The following is a 17,974-nucleotide window of genomic DNA, read 5'->3' on the forward strand; positions in this document are numbered from 1 at the left end:
GAACTAGCATTGGAGATGCTTTAAAGAATTTTGAAAATAAATATAGCATTTAATTTTAATGTATTATTAGTATAACTAATTAAATTCTTACATTTAATTATGTAATAATATGTAATCATAAATAATTATTTTATAATTGCATATGTTCTTGTATGGATACCTGGAGGGAGAGCTCGGTCTCTGGGAATCGACGCCGAGTTGTTATCTTCGGTGCCGACCTTTGAGCTTTGTGGTAATCCGAGCTTTATTCTAAGAGGATGTCCAATCATGTAGAGCTTTAAGCAAGAAACAGGGGGAGAGTGTACCTGCAAAGGCACTCCAAAACTTAAGTCAGTATTGAGAATTCAATGTGTCCTTTTAGGATGGAAGATCATACCTTTTATGGGTGGCTATGTGCAAGTCGGTTATGCTTCTGCTTTATTGCCTGTATTAAAGAGCAATAATAAGGGTGAGATGTTAGGTTGGACGTTTCACATTTAGAAAGCAGTCCGTTAAGTTGAGTTGTAACGTAAGTGGCCGATTAATGACGTTGATTGCCGGTTAATAACTGTAATGCCAAACTATAACGCCAGCTTTCTGAATAATAACGTGAATAATGCCGAGTTATGAATGATAATGCCGATTTATGATGTTGGATTTGTAACGGCCGGATCACAGCCCCCTAGCTTAGCCTGGGAAAATGTTTTAATGAAGCAGGTTGAGCTTTTAATGAAGCATAAATTGGCCATTTGAGTAGGTGTTTAACCTCAGCAAGTGAGTTAGGCTTGGAGCCCCCAGTTCAAGATGCTTAATTAAAATATTTAAAAGATAAAATGATGTAGAAGTGACAGTTTTTAATGAGGAGAGAGAGTAACATAATGATGGCAATAAGTGTTTTGTCATTTCCAATGTCTGTAGGGGCAGTTTGATGTGATTAGTAGTGGATGTAGTGGAGTTGAAAGGGTTATGTAACTCTGGGTTGAGTGCCTTGGAAAACCAAGGGTTGGGTTTTGTGAATCAGTTTAGCAGTTTGAGTTAAAGTTGGGTTTGAAGGTTTCAGAGGATAGTAAAATGAGTAAAAGAGGTCTATGTAAATCCTTTCTCTCTGTATTCTGAATTTTAATTTCTTGGCTAGTTATCTGTTTGTCCATCTTCTTCATTTTTGAATTCGAATGGGGTATGAGAGGGAGACTGAAAGGGAGATAGATTGGTCTGATGAGTGGGTAAACAACGATGTGAAGGGTCGTGTGTCGTTGTTTCTGGATGTCGATGCTGTGAGTGGCATAGACAAGGCTAGAGTGGTGAGGCCTGGGTCTGGAGTTCGGTTGGAGTTATTGCCATGTTCAAAGGATGATCGAGTTTACCACAGAGGGGGTGGTTTTGAATATTTCTTTATGTATAGCTGTGTGTTGGAGGAGCTGAGGGTGAGGCTTCCGTTTAGTGACTTTGAGTGTCAAGTGTTGAGACAGTTGAACTGCGCTCCTTCGCAACTGCATCCCAACGGGTGGGCATTTCTATGTGCGTTTGAGGTTCTTATGGAATTTTTGGAAGAAATCCCATCTGTGGAGCTATTTTTCTCCTTGTTTCAGGCGAAAGGCGTGTGAAAAGGTGGCTGGGTGAATCTGAATAGTTCGCCGAGGTTTGGTGTATTTAATCTATACAAATCTTCCTTTAAGAATTTCAAGGAAATGTATATTAAGGTGAGGAACTTTGAGGGCGACTTTCCGTTTTATTTGGACGAACATTTAGGGGACAAGTTCCCTATTTGGTGGTGTTCGGAGCCGTAGAATATTCTGGGGCCTGAAATTATATCTCCAAGGGATGAGTTCATTATTGAGTATTTGACTGAGGTTGTTGATCGGAAGGAGTTGATTTCAGTTTATGACCTGTTGCAGTGGGAGGAGAATAGGGATGCCGTTATTGCTTATTTGGGTAAGAATTGGAATTTTGTTTGTTGTATCATGTCTGAGGTTTTTGAAATGTTTGTTTGTTTTGCTTTCCATGGGGTAAGTACCCAGGTGTGTCTGCTGCGAGTCTGAGAGCTCGGGTGAAGAGCAAGGGTTTTGATAAGGAAGGGTCTACGTCGAAGGCAGAAAAGGTCGGTACTGGCGAGGTTGATCAACCAAAGCTGAGGATGAGGAAGGTTATTGCTAAGAAGAGAAAGGGTGACGTGGTGGATTTGTCCGACGTTTCTGATGATAAAAAAGACGAGGTGCTGATTGAGGAGGTTCATAAGTTTTTTTATAATCAAAAGAGGTTGCATGGGATTGCTGATCAGACTGATTCTTCGTCCTTATGGGGAAGGGATTGCCCATACATGGTTATTGCTGATGAGTGTTGTCAATCGTCGGCAGATACAACTCTGGCCAACGAGGTTGGTGATGTTACTATTGATCAGTATATGCAGGTAAATTTATTTTGGAGTAAAGGTTTTAAATTTTTCTGTTTTGCGGGATACTAATGTGATAATGTATAAGTTTTAGGTGGTGGGATTGCGGCTGGCGAGTTTGGGGCGTAGCCGTGAAAAAATACATCGGAAGTTTGTTGAGAAAAAGGAGGATCCGAGCTTGAGGGAGGAGTTGGCTATAAAGACTGCTTAGATTTCAGAGCTAGATGTGAAGTTAGCTGAGGTTGAAAAATATCTGAAAGAGGTGAAGGATAGCTATGCCAAGGATGTTGAAGATTTAAAAAGGAAAGAAGCTGACTTATCTGCTCTGAGTGCCCGTATGATTGAGGTGACCACTCAATTGAAGGAGGTTGAGAAGAATAAGCAAGGATAAATTCTTGATTCCTTCCTTGAGGGATTTGAGAGGGCGTCCCTTCAGGCAAGATTCCTAGCTCCCGAGGTGGATTTCTCACTGATGAATCCAGACAAGATAGTGCAGGATGGCGTTTTGGTCGAAGATGATGGTGTTGCTGAGCAAGGGGATGAAAATGTTGAGTAGGATTTTTGGTTTGTATGTTTAAACGTGTATGTTGGATTGTTTTGCTCCTGTAATGAGCTTATGACTGTTTATGTTTTTAACTTTATATTGCTACTGTTTTATGGAAACAGTTTATTTGGCTTTTGGCTATGTGCTGTTTTTGCACTTTTTAATTTTACAAAAATATATATATATATATATATATATATATATATATATATATATATATATATATATATATGTTTATCATGGTTGAAATTTGCTCAGTTGTGATTGTAGCTTATAACCAATTTGTTGTTAGGTGAAATTGTGTTAATGGTATAATGCTATTTTGATGGAAAAGTATTATTGGAAGGCCAAGTAGGCCGAGTTTATTGAGATGCCGATTAATAGGCATTGATGATATTTTGTGTAACTGGATTCTGTTTAATGGTCGGCAGCAATTTTTGATAAAGTCGGTTTCTGAGTATTTGCTCGGCGATCTGTTATTAAGAGCTAATATTTGTTTTGACTGATATTTGCCGAACGGTTGGGTTTGGATTGTAATTGGCTATCTAATTGAAATAATAGTATCATAGTGTTTGGATTCTGACTAAGATTAGTTATTTGATGGATTGATTGATGAACTCTGAATAATCGGATTCCGAGTTAGATCGGTTATTTGATTGATAAATTCTGAATGATTGGCTTCCGATTAAGATCGGATATTTAGTTTGACTGAAAGGTTCCAAATGATTGGTTTCGGAGTAAGTTCGGTTTGTTTGACTAATAGAGTCTGATTGATTGGATTCCGAGTTAGATCGGTTAGTTGTTTGAAGGATAGAATCTGAATGATTGGATTCAGAATATAGATCGGTAATTCGTTTGATTGATAGTATCCGAATGGTCGGAGTTAGATTATAGTTCGGCTGTTTGGACTGATTGTTACCGAATAGTCGGTTCGGAGTATAGATCGGTGGTATAAATATCAAATAAATGAAAAGTATGAAATGCAAAGATTATTGACTGGATAATAAATTTATTTATTGTGAAACCTTTGATGTCAAAGGCCCGGGTAGGCTAGCCTCGTTAAAACCTCTCCAAGCAAAAACCCCTTTTTGGGAAAAATCTTGGTAGTAGGAAAAATAGTATTTGTATATCCCTGGTTTTAACTATAATATAGCTTTAAAGAAGATACATTCCAAGTATTAGGCAGATCTTTACCATCTAAGGTTTGTAGTCGGTAAGCTCCATTGCCGATGACTTCTATGACTCGGTAAGGGCCTTCCCAATTGGCTGCTAGTTTGCCATGTGTTGATGGTCGTCTAGCTTGTTCTGTTTTCCTGAGCACAAGGTCATTTACTTGGAAAGACCTTGGGTGAAGTCTTTTGTTATACCTTCGAGCTATGTGCTGTTGCATGGCCAGATGTTTGATTGCTGTCGACGATCTGACTTCTACGAGGTCGAGTTCGGATTGCCGAGCTATGTCTTTTGTAGTATGGTCGGCCATTTCGGTGCGCAATGAGAATTGGGAGATCTCCACTGGTATCATTGCGTCTGAACCGTAGACTAACTAGAAGGGTGTCTCCTTTGTGGTTGAGTGAATTGTGGTGTTGTATCCCCATATGATCTCTGGGATAAGCTCGGCCCAGAGGCCTTTTGCATCATCCAGTTTCTTTCTTAGAGCATGTAGTATTACCTTATTTGCAGCTTCTGCTAGCCCGTTTGTTTATGGATGCTCTACTGATGAAAAGTGTTTTATTTTCAAGTCCTGCAAGAAGGATGTGAATTTTTTATCGGCAAACTGGCGACCATTATTTGTGATAATGTGCCGAGGAATGCCGAATCGACAAATAATATATTTCCAGATAAAAGAAAGCATTTGTTGTGATGTGATATTGGCTAGGGGCTGTGCCTCTATCCATTTGGAAAAATAATCAATTGCTACAACCAGGAATTTTACCTGTCCTGCTGCTGTGGGGAAAGGGCCGATGATATCTATGCCCCATTGGTTGAACGACCAACTTACCTCGGAACTGTGTAGGAGTTTGGCCGTGAGATGTGTGATCGGACTGTATTTCTGGCAGTTGTTACAGCTTTTAACTTTTGCTTGGCAATCCTGACGTATTGTCGGCCAGTATAATCCAGCTCTGAGAATTTTTGAAGACAGACTTCGAGGTCCGAGGTGTGTACCACAGATCCCTTCATGCGCCTCAGCAAGTGCAAGCTCGGCTTCTGTTCTGCAAAGACATTTAAGTAATGGACGAGAGAATCCTCGTCTATATAGGCAATTATTATAAATTGTAAAAAAGAAGGCTTGTCGGCGGAAGTGTCGAGCATTTTCGACATCGCCTGGCAAGATCCCTGTCCGGAGATAGAGATCTCCAATCTGCTTCCTGTGTTACACTTAATATTTGTGTTAGTTCAATGCTTGGCTTGAGCAGTGTTGACTGATAAAGTGATGACCCATTTGGTTGAGTGTTGGCGAGTTTAGACAGAATGTCAGCTCGCCCATTATTCTCCCTTGGTATGTGCTGTATTTCGTATTTAAAAAATTTTGAAAGTAAATTTTGTACGATATCCAGGTATTTAGAAAGCAAAGGGTCATTTACTTGGTATAAGTTGTTTACCTGCTGGACGATAAGTAAGGAGTCGCAATATACCTTAAGTTCGGTGATGTTTAGGTCGGCAGCGAGTCTAAGGCCAGCAATTAGCGCTTCATACTCACTTTGATTGTTGCTTGCTTTAAATGAAAAATTGAGGGAATGTTCGTGACGTTGACGTGGCTATCATCAAGAATGGTACCTGCTCCACACCCTTGTGGATTCGAGGACCCATCGATGTATAAAGACCATTCGATGTAGTCTTCAGTTGTACTTGGTACTGAGAATTCGGCGATAAAGTCGACCAAGAACTGGGATTTGATGGATGCTCGGCCTTCGTACTTGATATCAAATTCTGATAGCTCCACCGACCATTTTACTAGTCGGCCAGCCAGCTCAGGTTTCTGAAGGGCTTGTCGCAAAGGATGATCTATCCGAACATGGATTTCATGGCTCTGAAAATATGGTCGGAGTCTTCTGGCTGAGAAGACCAGGGCTAGGGCCAGCTTCTCAATGCTCGGATATCGAAGCTCGGCATTCTGTAATGTTTTGCTGGTAAAATAGATCGGGTATTATTTCTTTTTCCTTTCTGCAACAAGAACAGAGCTTATAGCCCAGTTAGTGATAGATAAATATAAGTATAATGGTTCCCCTTGGAAGAGGGTTTCTAAAATTGGTGGTTTTGAAAGAGTTTCTTTGATAGTTGTGAATGCTTGTTCACATTCATCAGTCCATTGGAAAGCTTTTTTCTTTTTTAAAGTTTGGAAAAAACATAAAGATTTAGAAGCTAGGCAGGGTAAAAATCTAGAGAGTGCAGCAAGTCTCCTTGTTAATTGCTGGACTTCTTTGATGCTTTGTAGGCTTGTCATGTCTAAAATAGCTCGGTATTTTTCTGGATTTGCCTCGATACCTCAGCTTGTGAGCATGAAGCCGAGGAATTTGCCGCTTTGGACGCCGAATGCGCACTTCTCGGGATTTAACCGCATGTTGTATTTTCTTAGTTGAGCGAAGATTTCTGCGAGGTCATCAAGGTGATTGTTGCTGATCTTTGTCTTGGCAACCATATCGTCAACGTAGACCTCAATGTTCCTGCCGATCTGTTTGGCGAAGACTTTGTCCATTAGACGTTGATATGTTGCACCTGCATTCTTAAGGCCAAATGGCATGACTTTATAACAATAGTTTCCATATTCAGTAATAAAGACTGTTTTATTTTGATCGGTGGATGCATTTGGATCTGGTTATAGCCATAATATACATCCATAAAGCTGAGTTTTTCATAACCAGAGGCATTATCGACTAAGCAATCAATAGAGGGCAAAGGATAAGAATCTTTGGGGCATGCTTTGTTGAGATCGGTGAAATCAACACACATGCGCCATGTACCATTATGTTTTTTCACCATGACGACATTTGCCAGCCATGTTGTGAATCGAATTTCTTGGATGAAGCCCGCGTTGAGGAGCTTCTTGGTTTCTTCCAGGGAAGCCTATTTTCGGTCATGGCCGATGTTTCTCTTTATCTGTGATACTGGTCGGACAGATAGATCTAATGCCAACTTGTGGGATATAATGGATGGATTGATGCCTGGCATATCAGCTGAGGTCCAAGCAAACAGGTTGGCATTTCGCTGTAAGAATGCTCGGAAGAACGATTTCTCTTCTGAGGATAATGTTGAGCCGACGTATGTGAATTTGTCCGTGCTTTCTGTGAAATAGATTTTATGCAGATCTTCTGTTGGGATTGGTCTTTCGAGGGTTCTTGCTCTGGGATCAAGATCGGCTAGAGCTGATCGGTCATCCAGACTGCCGATGTTGTGAACATGGGCTTTTGTGTTTGAGTTAGGTCTTTTGAGACTGTTGTTGTAGCATTCCCTGGCTTCTCGGGCATCACTTTGAATGGTTGCAATTGTGTTATCCTGCAAAGGGAACTTAACACAGAGATGAATTGTAGATACTATAGCGCCGAACCTATTTAAGAAAGATCGGACAAGTATTAAATTGTAAGGACTGAAGCAATCAACAACTAAGTATTGAATGTCTGAAGTTTTTGACGAGGGAAATTCACCAAGTGTGGTATGTAACCACACAAAGCCCATAACCAGGAATCGCTCGCCTGAGAAACCTACCAGGTCTCCAGTAGAAGGTTGGAGGATGTTGCTGCTCAATTTCATCTTCTAGAATGTGGAGTAAAATAGGATATCGGCACTGCTCCCAGGGTCCAGCAACACCTTTTTTACTAGGAGATCTCCGAGTTGCGGGGAGATTACGACCAGGTCATCGAGATTTGCTATACTGTTGTTATGATCGGCTGTCTGGAATGTTATATGCGGGGAGTGTGGTAGTGTCTACTGTTGAGTTTGATCGGCGTTGATGGAAAGCATAGCTCGGTAAGATCTATTTCTTGTCGAGCTTGTGGCTCCTCCACCTGCAAAACCTCCGGAAATACAGTTAATTATACGTGTTGGTTGTTCGGGATGGTTGTTGTTCGGTCAGTCTTTATCTCGGCCATGCTGTGTGGCCAAGCTTTGTCTCCAGAAGAGGGTGCTCGCCGCTGCATCTGGCCGCCGATGTATTTGTCCAGGTGACATTGCCGAGCTAGTCGCTCCAGTAGGTCTTTGGCGATAACACAGTCGTCGGTAGTGTGCCCGTGCTTCTGGTGGAAAGAGCAGTATTTTGATCGGTCCGCGCCTTTTGAATCTGGGTAACTGCCGGCTTTTCTTGGTGGCTCGATTAATTTTGAATTCAAGATCTCATTGATGATGTCGTCGCGCTTGGTGTTGAATTTAGTGTAGGACTCATATCGTGGAGTTGGTTTGAAATTCTTCTTGTTGTCTCGCATTTTGTCGTCGTCTCTGTAGTGAGGCTTTTCTGTTTTCGGAGCTTGTCGGAGTTTCTCGATGTTGATCTGTCCTTTAGCCTTTTCACGGAACTCGGCCATAGTCTTAGGTTTGGCTACAATAATAGTTTTCTGGAATTTTTCTGGTCGCAGTCCGCTTTTTATGGCGTGTAGTTCCACCTCGGGGTGGAGGTCGGGTATACTCATGGCTATCTTTGTGAAGCGTGTCATGTAATCCCTGAGGCTTTCTTGCTGGCATTGCCTGATTGTATTCAGGTAATCGGAGTCGTGTAGGTAAATGGCTGATCCAGCAAAGTGCTCCTCAAAGGGCTTTGATAGGTCTCGAAAGCGAGAAATAGAACCTGCAGGCAAAGAACAAAACCAATCAAGTGCAGGACCGTCTAAGTAAGATGGAAAGTAACGACATAAAACTTTATCAGATGCACCGTTTACTATCATTATGGAGGTGGATTTTTTGATGTATTTCTTCGGATCACCCAACCCATCATAGGGAGTTAGGGTGGTCGGCAGAGTGAACCTCCTGGGTAACACGAAATTCATCACCTCGGCCGTGAATGGCCCAGGGGAGCTTTCCTGATTATCGTCCTCGCCGTCTGACCGAGCTTCCTCATTATGCTTGGGTTGCTCTTCTTCGTGCCGAGCGATTTCAGAGACGTGTGTTGGTCCTGACTGATGCTCGGTTTCTCCTGTCGGTTCTTGCTGATCGTTGTTGTTTTCGATCTGGGTGTTATTCAAGTTGGCAATTTGATTTGCCATTCTTTGGTTCTCTTCGGCCATGCGCTGGTTGGCTTGCCGCAACTCGGTCACCATCTGAAGGAGCTCGGATGATGTGGGCAGAAGTTGTTCAGCCATGACTTCAAGCGAGAACCTCGAGGCCGACGATATATGGAAGGGATTATATTCTCGGCCCCACGGTGGGAGCCAATTGTTCTTGTATGGATACCTGGAGGGAGAGCTCGGTCTCTGGGAATCGACGCCGAGTTGTTATCTTCGGTGCCAACCTTTAAGCTTTGTGGTAATCCGAGCTTTATTCCAAGAGGATGTCCAATCGCGTAGAGCTTTAAGCGAGAAACAGAGGGGGAGTGTACCTGCAAAAGCTTAAGTCAGTATTGAGAATTCAATGTGTCCTTTTAGGATGGAAGATCATACCTTTTATGGGTGACTATGTGCAAGTCGGTTATGCTTCTGCTTTATTTCCTGTATTAAAGAGCAATAATAAGGGTGAGATGTTAGGTTGGACGTTTCACATTTGAAAAGCAGTCCGTTAAGCTGAGTTGTAACGTAAGTGGCCGATTAATGACGTTGATTGCCGATTAATAACTATAATGCCGAACTATAACGTCAGCTTTCTGAATAATAATGTGAATAATGCCGAGTTATGAATGATAATGCCGATTTATGATATTGGATTTGTAACGGCCGGATCAGCATATATGATTATTAAAAAAATAGATGTAATTAGATGATTATGTAAAATATTTTATTATATTAAAGTTAAACTCATAATATATTATTGGTTTTTTATTTAAAAAATAATTTTGAGATAACAATTTTTTATTTTTATTTTAACAACTAGAGCAAACATTATCATTTACCCTATATCGAATCTATTGCATTAGCTATAGCAAGGCAACTTACCTTGATAAAAGTTAAAGCATGGTGAAAATGCTTTTTACATCCACATCTTTTTTCTTTTTTTTTTTGGGTTCATTGTGCATGACATGGTTCTCACTATTGAATTAAATAATATAGATGTTCTATAATCCTATTTATATCTATTTTATTTTCTAATTGACTCGATATGTGCTTTTTTTGTTATTATTAGATAAACCCAAATTAATTTCATTTATATCAAATAATAGAAAGCTTACATATAATTGGTGTATATAATGGACTTCGTTGATAAATTATTTCTCTTACTAATAATAGATATAAGGTAAGAATTAAAGTATTATTTTGATACAAATATTCTCTATAGAGGAGTGTTAGAGGCCAGCAGAATTTGTGATATTTAACTATCAATTAGCTATTATCAATATTTTTAATGGTGTGAGATGAGATCTAATGGTGTAGGATTAATCATTTTTTCTTTGATGGTTAAGTGCTGGCCAGATTTCAACAAAAGTGCTGCCCCCTAAACTTTCTCTTCTCTATATATAAGTCATTATTCTATACAAGTTGATACAAGTTTCTTTAACTTAATTTACCTCACGCGCCATGTAACACCCTACCATACAAAGTCTTATGCTTAAGTCATAATTCAGAGATGGCAAGGTATTACGACCTCTAAAACAAAAATTTAGTACGTATAGTAGTATGAATAATTGATTATAACTAGGAGCCTTTGTAGAAAAAGGGGGTAAACAAAAACCGTAACCTCGAACGCGCAACACTTCGATCGATAACGTAACGAGCAAAGGATAAGCTAACGCAAGATCATATGTATACAAAAGAGTGTCAAAAACAGGAATATCAAGACTCAAAATCTGGCTGCGAAGAGAACCGGTCCGAGCATAGCAATATATACATATGATAAAATAAGGAAACCCCAAAGAAAACCCAAAGGGACACAAATACAGAAAACCCATTCTCCAAAAATCCCCTCTAGAAGGAGTCATCACAGTTTGTATTATTTAATGGAGATAAAAGTATCTAAACAAGATATATAACCCAAAACAGAGTCCCGAGAACAAAGGATCTTCGCTAATCCAGAAGTCTCCAGCATGCCTCAACGAGAAGCCTCGCGTCCTGCATCTGAAAACCACAAAATCCGCATGGGTGAGAACCAGAGGTCCCCAGTACGGTAACAGCTTCCACATATATAATACATAATAATAGAGGAAAGCCGAAGGCAATCCTAGAGCTTCCTCCAGATAATATCAAAGCTTATAAACAAGCTAAACCGTAAGTGGCAACTGACTAAAGATTCTTCAGTCTAACTAATACTTTCCTTTCCAATTCCTTCAGACCTCCCAACCACCAGCAGGAGTATAATATAGCAAACACAGTTATATCAGACAAGAGATTTACAAATAGGAACAGATAAGGCATTTAGGCAATTAGCAAGTAATATGCAGTCAAATAGGCAATCTCAAACAATTCATGTAGTATGCTTATGATGCATGCCTGTCCCTAGTGGCTGATGATATCATCTGTCGGTTATAGAGCCAACCCGACAAGTCCTGGTAGCTAACCATTGGACTGTCCCTCTATCGTGCATCCCCAACTCGAGTTATACTCATCATAAACTTGATCATAATCATGATCCATATCCATCATCCTCACTGGTGAATATTTATCCATCACCATCTCTGGTGAATATTTATGGGGGCGAGCTCATCCGGGCCTTTCACAGTGCCCGGCCACACTTACGACATAGGGTCAAAAGAGCTTCGAGTCTCAACCTGGAGCACGTGGTGGCTAGCCATTGCTACTACCCAGGGAAACCCTCATCTCCAATGGTGGAAGTGCAAACATACACAATTCAATCAACACCATATATGCATTTATACTTGGCCATAAACATGGCTCCGCCGTAACACGACAATAATCTAGCCATCCGGCTCACGGTTAAATCCATAACCAGCCAATTCATTAACAATTATGGCCCTTCGGCCCATGGCATAACAAGCACTTCCACCGCCATTCTCCGCATCTCACATAATCATCTTTGATCCTCAATGATCATTCATTTTTTCCCTTGCTTCACTCGCAAGTTACCACAGTCACTAGCCCTTTTTCTCATGCTAGGCATATCATAATGATTTAAGACATAAGTGGTGAGATCGGAGGCTTAGAAGTATGAAGTTTGGCTTTTAAAACTCAAAAATCAACTTTGGGATGAAAACAGGGCCACGCGTACGCGCACTCCACGCGCACGCGTGGATGATGCTTTCTCGAAGAACGGCGCATACGCGCCAAGTGCGCCTACGCGCGAGGGGTCATTCTGCTAAAAATTTTCTAAGTTAAAAGCTGCATAATTCACAGATTCAACCCCCAATCTTCCGACGGTCATAACTCTCTCATTTTAAATCATTTTTCACCTGTTCTTCGAACGGCATGGACATCCCGGATTCAATTTCATTTCTAAACAGATTTGGCACAAATCAAAGATCCGTAGTCCAAGTTATGTCCCATCAAAGTATGCCCAAAACCATATTTTCATTCAAAACCACAAAGTGCCATTTTCAAAACAAGCCACTTTCAACTCTTTTCAAAATCAATTAAAACATGCCAATTTCATCCCTTTTCTTTGAAATCAATCAAAGTGTACCAAATTCAACAACAAGCCATCCTCAACTCACGCATTGACATTTTACCAAAATTCTCAAAACTACCTCCAACCATTTTAACACTTCTCAATCAAAAGGCCAAAGGATAAACACAATATTATGTCATACATCCTTCTCATCCCAATTTCTAACAATATCAATTTCCAATCAACCATCATTATACATAATCATCATACTCACCAACAATATGGTACCACCCATCAATTCAACCTCAATCATTCATCAAGCATATATCACAACATGCATTTTCTCACATATCACACAATCAAGGCATCAATATTCATAATCACACATATGATCACATCATATATCTCAACCATTCCACAACATCATCAATTCAATACCTATCTTAGGGCCTCTAGCCTAAGTATTTCCTACCACATTACATATTAATTCAATACCTATCTTAGGCCTCTAGCCTAAGTATTTCCTACCACATTACATATTAGATACGGGAAACCGAAACCATACCTTAGCCAATTTCCCAAGCTCAACCGGAGCACTTCCAAACCACTTGTCCACAAGCTCTCAAGGTATCAACACCTCCAAGAACAGATTTTATCACACAAAACCCTCTTCCAAGCTTTTCAAAATCACCAATCAAGCTCCAATATTCACATATACACAACCTAAGCCACAATCATCATACCCATACACAATATCTCAATGCCCAAACCTCATAGAACAACAAATTACACTAGGGTTGAGAATCTTACCACACCCAAGGTCCAAGGAGACAAGATTAACCTTCTCCTTCAAGAGAGTTGGATCCTATAACATCAAAGAACCCAAAATCTCAACATTTTTACTCATGAAACTCGAAATCAAGGGCTGGAATTTCGAACAGTAAAACGTGGCTTACCTCAAGATTAATTGTATGGGTTTTGTAGAGCTCTCCGCGGTGAACGCGTGGCCGCAAACGGAGCGGCAATCGGAGCTCTAGATCAAAAGTTATGGTGGTTTGAAGATCAAGTGAGAGATAGAACTTGAGAGAGTGTTCTTCCCTCCATGGCCTCTCTTTTTCAGCGTGTATTAGTGTTGTGTGAGGAGAGAGAGTGCTAAAAACTAGGGTTTTGGTTTAGTTATGTTGGGCCAAGGGCCCACTTTGGGTCCGGTTGGACCGGTTTGGCCCGTTCGGTCCAATCTTGGTCCGATTTCCATAAAATTGGTACCGAAATTCTCGTCTCAATTTCCTCTATCATATTAAGCCATAAAAATAACATTTTTGGCTTTCTAGAATAAATTCTCATTTATGGGTTAATTAGCCGTTAATTAACCGGATCTTACACGCCACTATCTAACCAACTTTTCAATTAAGGCGCGAATATATAACTGCTTTTTTTGAAATGATTTCGTTTCGGTTTTCGAATTTTCTCAACGTTTTCGATCTACGTTCTCTTCCATCTTTGCGTTCTCTGCGTTTCTCTTCGTTCGTTCTCTACATTTTTTATCTAAAATCAGTTTTGAACAGTTATCTCGTTGTTGAAGATAATGAATAATTCAAGTTCTTATTGTCAATTGAATCAGAACGAAGTTGATTATTGTTTTGAATCCAATCAAGTGGCTGAGGCGTGGTTCGATTCTAGTTAATATTTTCGTTAGTAGTTTATGATTCTGTAGGTGAATAATGTTGTTTTTATTTGTGAAAATTGTTCTTCATTGTTTATGGTTTGAATTGAATGTAATGTAAGAGTTCTGCATTAAAGAAAACATTTTTCTGTATTTGCAGTAAATTTTGGTGTAACACAAAGATATTTAAGTGTATTGTTTAAGAATTTTTTGTGTATGTGTGCTGATAAGTTCTACATAAATCAAAACTCTTCTTCTCCCTCCTCCTCATATTCTGCTGTTTCTTCTTCTTCTTTTTCATCATCATCATCATTTTCTTTTTTTCTTATTCATCTTTTTTTTTCTTATTTTATCTTCTCAAGTTTCTTCTTGTGTTACTCTCTTAACAAGAATAAAAACAAAAAAAAAATCAAACAAAGAAGAAGAAGAAATATATAATGCTACAAAATTACTTGAAAGATGATGAACTTACATTCATTCAACTAAAAGAAAGAAAGAAATAAGGAAAAGAAGAAGAAGAAAAAAATGCAATATTAGAGAAAATATTTTTCTGTATTTGCAGCAAATTTCGGTGTAATACGAAGATATTTAAGTGTATTGTTTAAGAATTTTCGGTGTTTTTGCACTGATAAGTTCTGCATAATTCAAAATTCTTCCTCTTCCTCCTCCTCATCTTCCGATGCTTCTTCTTTTTTTTTCATCATCATCACCATCTTCTTCTTCTTTTTTTCTTATTCATCTTTTCCTTTTTGTTTTACATTCTTAAGTTTCTTCTTGTTTTACTCTTTTAATAAGAATAAAAACAAAAAAAAAATCAAACAAAAAGAAAGAAGAAACACATAATGCTGCAAAAATACTTGGAATGAAGAGGATACACTTACATTCATTCAACTAAAAGAAAGAAAGAAAGAAATAAGAAAAAGAAGAAGAAGAAAAAAAAATGCAGCATTAGAGGAAATATTTTTCTGTATTTGCAGCAAATTTTGGTATAACACGAAGATATTTAAGTGTATTGTTTAAGAATTTTCGGTGTTTGTGTGCTGATAAGTTCTGTATAATTCAAAACTTTTCCTCTTCCTTCTCCTCCTCTTTAATTTTTTCGTAATTCTTTTCGAATTCAACTTTGTAACTTCCTTCACTTTTCGCGACGATTTTGAAAAATTTTGATCCTTACTTAAATTTTGAGCGTTGCGGTTTTAATTGAGGGAGAAGAACTGTTTGCGCTATTCACGAGTTATGAAAGCGCGTGTTTACACGCAATCTAAATTGAGAATTATTTTTGTTGGGTTTGGACCAACTTATATAAACTTGTATACCAAAAAGACATTTATGTGTAGCAGCCCTCATTTTAATATATAGTGTTTAGACTAAATCTTAATTTGATATTTAAAATTTTAAATGTTTTATTTTAATTTAAAAAAGTTTTAAACGAATTTAATATTATTTTATTATTAAATTTGACTAGATTAATTGAATCTCAATGACTAATTCTTCGGGTACTGGAGAGGTACAAAGTGGGCGACCCTCCCAAACGAGCAAGCTCTATAGTCATCCTCAAATGAGTATCGAATCCCGAAAAGATGGTTAAGGGACACAGACTCTCATCTATCTATGCCAACTTACGTTGGTTATATTAGTGATAATTAGTGGATCAATTTTACTTATCTATTGAAATCAAACATTATATTAGCTATTGAATATGCTAATTTTTATGTCAAATTTAATTGTAAAATACCATTAAATTTGTTTAAAATATTTTGAGATTGAGATAGAATATTTAATACATTAAAGATTAAATTAAAATTTGACTACAAAATTAAGAACTAAAATAATAATTTATTAATCAATAAACACGATTAGGGGTGCACAGACTCGGCCCGGTCCGGTCCCGAACACTTTAAGGACTAATTTGGTGTGATTTTATTGGGTTTAGGGTCGGGTACATGTCTCAAAAATAGACCCGGTCATTATTTCGGGTCGGGTCCGGGCCATGGCTCGGGTTACCCGAAGTCGGCCCGGTGGCCCGGTCATCATACACAATTAATATTTTGTGTTATTAGTGATGGATCATGACTATTCTTATGTAGAATTTAAGTATTGTAAACCTTAATATTTTGTGTTATTAGTCATTATGAGACTATAAATTAATGTTTTATGTTTAAAATGGATAAGACTTTAGACTAATACATAAGATTGTGTTATTTGTATTGATTTAAATATTTGGTATTATTAGACAATATTAGTATTGATTGTGGTTATGCTTTAATTTTGAAGAAGGGTTGGTTCTTGTTATATTTTTCTAAGTGAATTTTATCATGTTAACTAATAGTTGGAGTCTTGGAAATTTTGATATTTTTACATGCTAGCTTACAAGAAGGTATCAACGTAATGTAATGTTAACGGCCCGGTTTTCACCTGGTATAATTGTGGCCCGAAAGTGTATTAGTTTCATCGGGTTTGGGTCTAATAAATAGACCCGGTGTATATTTCGAACTGGATCTGGATCACATCAAATCCGACTTCACCCGACCCATGTGCACCCCTAAACACGATGATCCATTCTTTTGCAACATCGTCATGTCGTGGACTAATGCACCCTTGTCAGTTATCATCACGTACTTATCTAAATAAAAAAAAAAATTAAAAACCCTTAGGTGATCATTATTCATTACTGAAAGATCTTATCATTAATTATTAATTAATTATTTCCTCGTTCTCATAATTTCTGTTTTTATTTGTGTATAATTATTAATATAATTATTAAATTCTATTGAAAATATAAGCAATTAAAAGAAAAAGAAACTATTTTTCTATTTAATAATAAAGAGAATAATAGGTAAAATTTAATTAATATCTTTTGAAATAAAAAAAATAATACCACTTAATCTACTAAAACAATAAAAATAAAAGAGATAGATAATTTAAAAATGAAAAATCTGGTAATATAATGGATCAGAGACGAATAAACATGACAGAATAAATATATAGTAGCAAAGGTGGAACCCTAATAAATTAAAAATTGAAGAGGCGCCGATTAACATCGACCTACAAGTCTTTTGCTTTCCACATCACTTTTGATTTCCACGTTACATATTTATGAAATGATGATAACCATGCATGAAACGACATAAAGTTATGTAAGGTCCAATATGGGATATTAGTTAAAATTTAATTATACAAGGGTTACATTATTTAATGCATCAAAAGTCCAACCATGAAAGGGTCCATCTGCATCCTGTGTCGACTGCTCAAAATTAACATTCATAATTAGACTCTCAGTGAACGTGATTTGAGGCTGTGTCCTCGTCTTTGTCTAATGAAATATACTTTAGAATAATGATTGAGTTTAAGTTCAAGAGTAATAGTGTTTAGTGAACAAATTATTTTTGTAATTAAATTTAATTAATTTATTCTTTTTTATTTTATTTTTTTATTAAAATTTTTTGTTATCAATCTTTAAGTTATTGGACTAATTTAATTAAATTTATTAATTATTAAAATAATTTAATCATGTAATATCACTGTTAATTCATTATCTTAATTAATATTTAAGGAGTTGGTATGGCTAAAAATATATCTTATTTTTAAAAAATATAAATAAATTAAATTCAAATATTTTTTATTTAAAAAATTGGAAAATAATTAGTAGAATAAATTAGAATTTTTAATTATTTTGCATAATTTAATTTAGGGGCGCGACAGAAAGCAACTTAATTTAATGAGGATGTTTATATATATATATAGGGACGGATGTATGTGTATGAATGTG

The 17,974-nt window shown here is 37.7% G+C and overlaps 1 protein-coding gene across 1 annotated transcript; it reads right to left on the reverse strand.

Moving 5' to 3' along the window:
• Positions 1 to 4,050: 4,050 nt before the first annotated feature.
• LOC140177411 (uncharacterized) lies at positions 4,051 to 4,434 on the reverse strand. The gene has a single exon (XM_072210505.1). The coding sequence runs from the start codon at positions 4,432 to 4,434 to the stop codon at positions 4,051 to 4,053; it is 384 nt and encodes a 127-aa protein (XP_072066606.1).
• Between the last annotated feature and the right edge of the window lie 13,540 nt (positions 4,435 to 17,974).

The sequence above is a fragment of the Arachis hypogaea genome, chromosome 13 (genome assembly GCF_003086295.3).
Source record: "Arachis hypogaea cultivar Tifrunner chromosome 13, arahy.Tifrunner.gnm2.J5K5, whole genome shotgun sequence".
Lineage (NCBI taxonomy): Eukaryota > Viridiplantae > Streptophyta > Magnoliopsida > Fabales > Fabaceae > Arachis > Arachis hypogaea.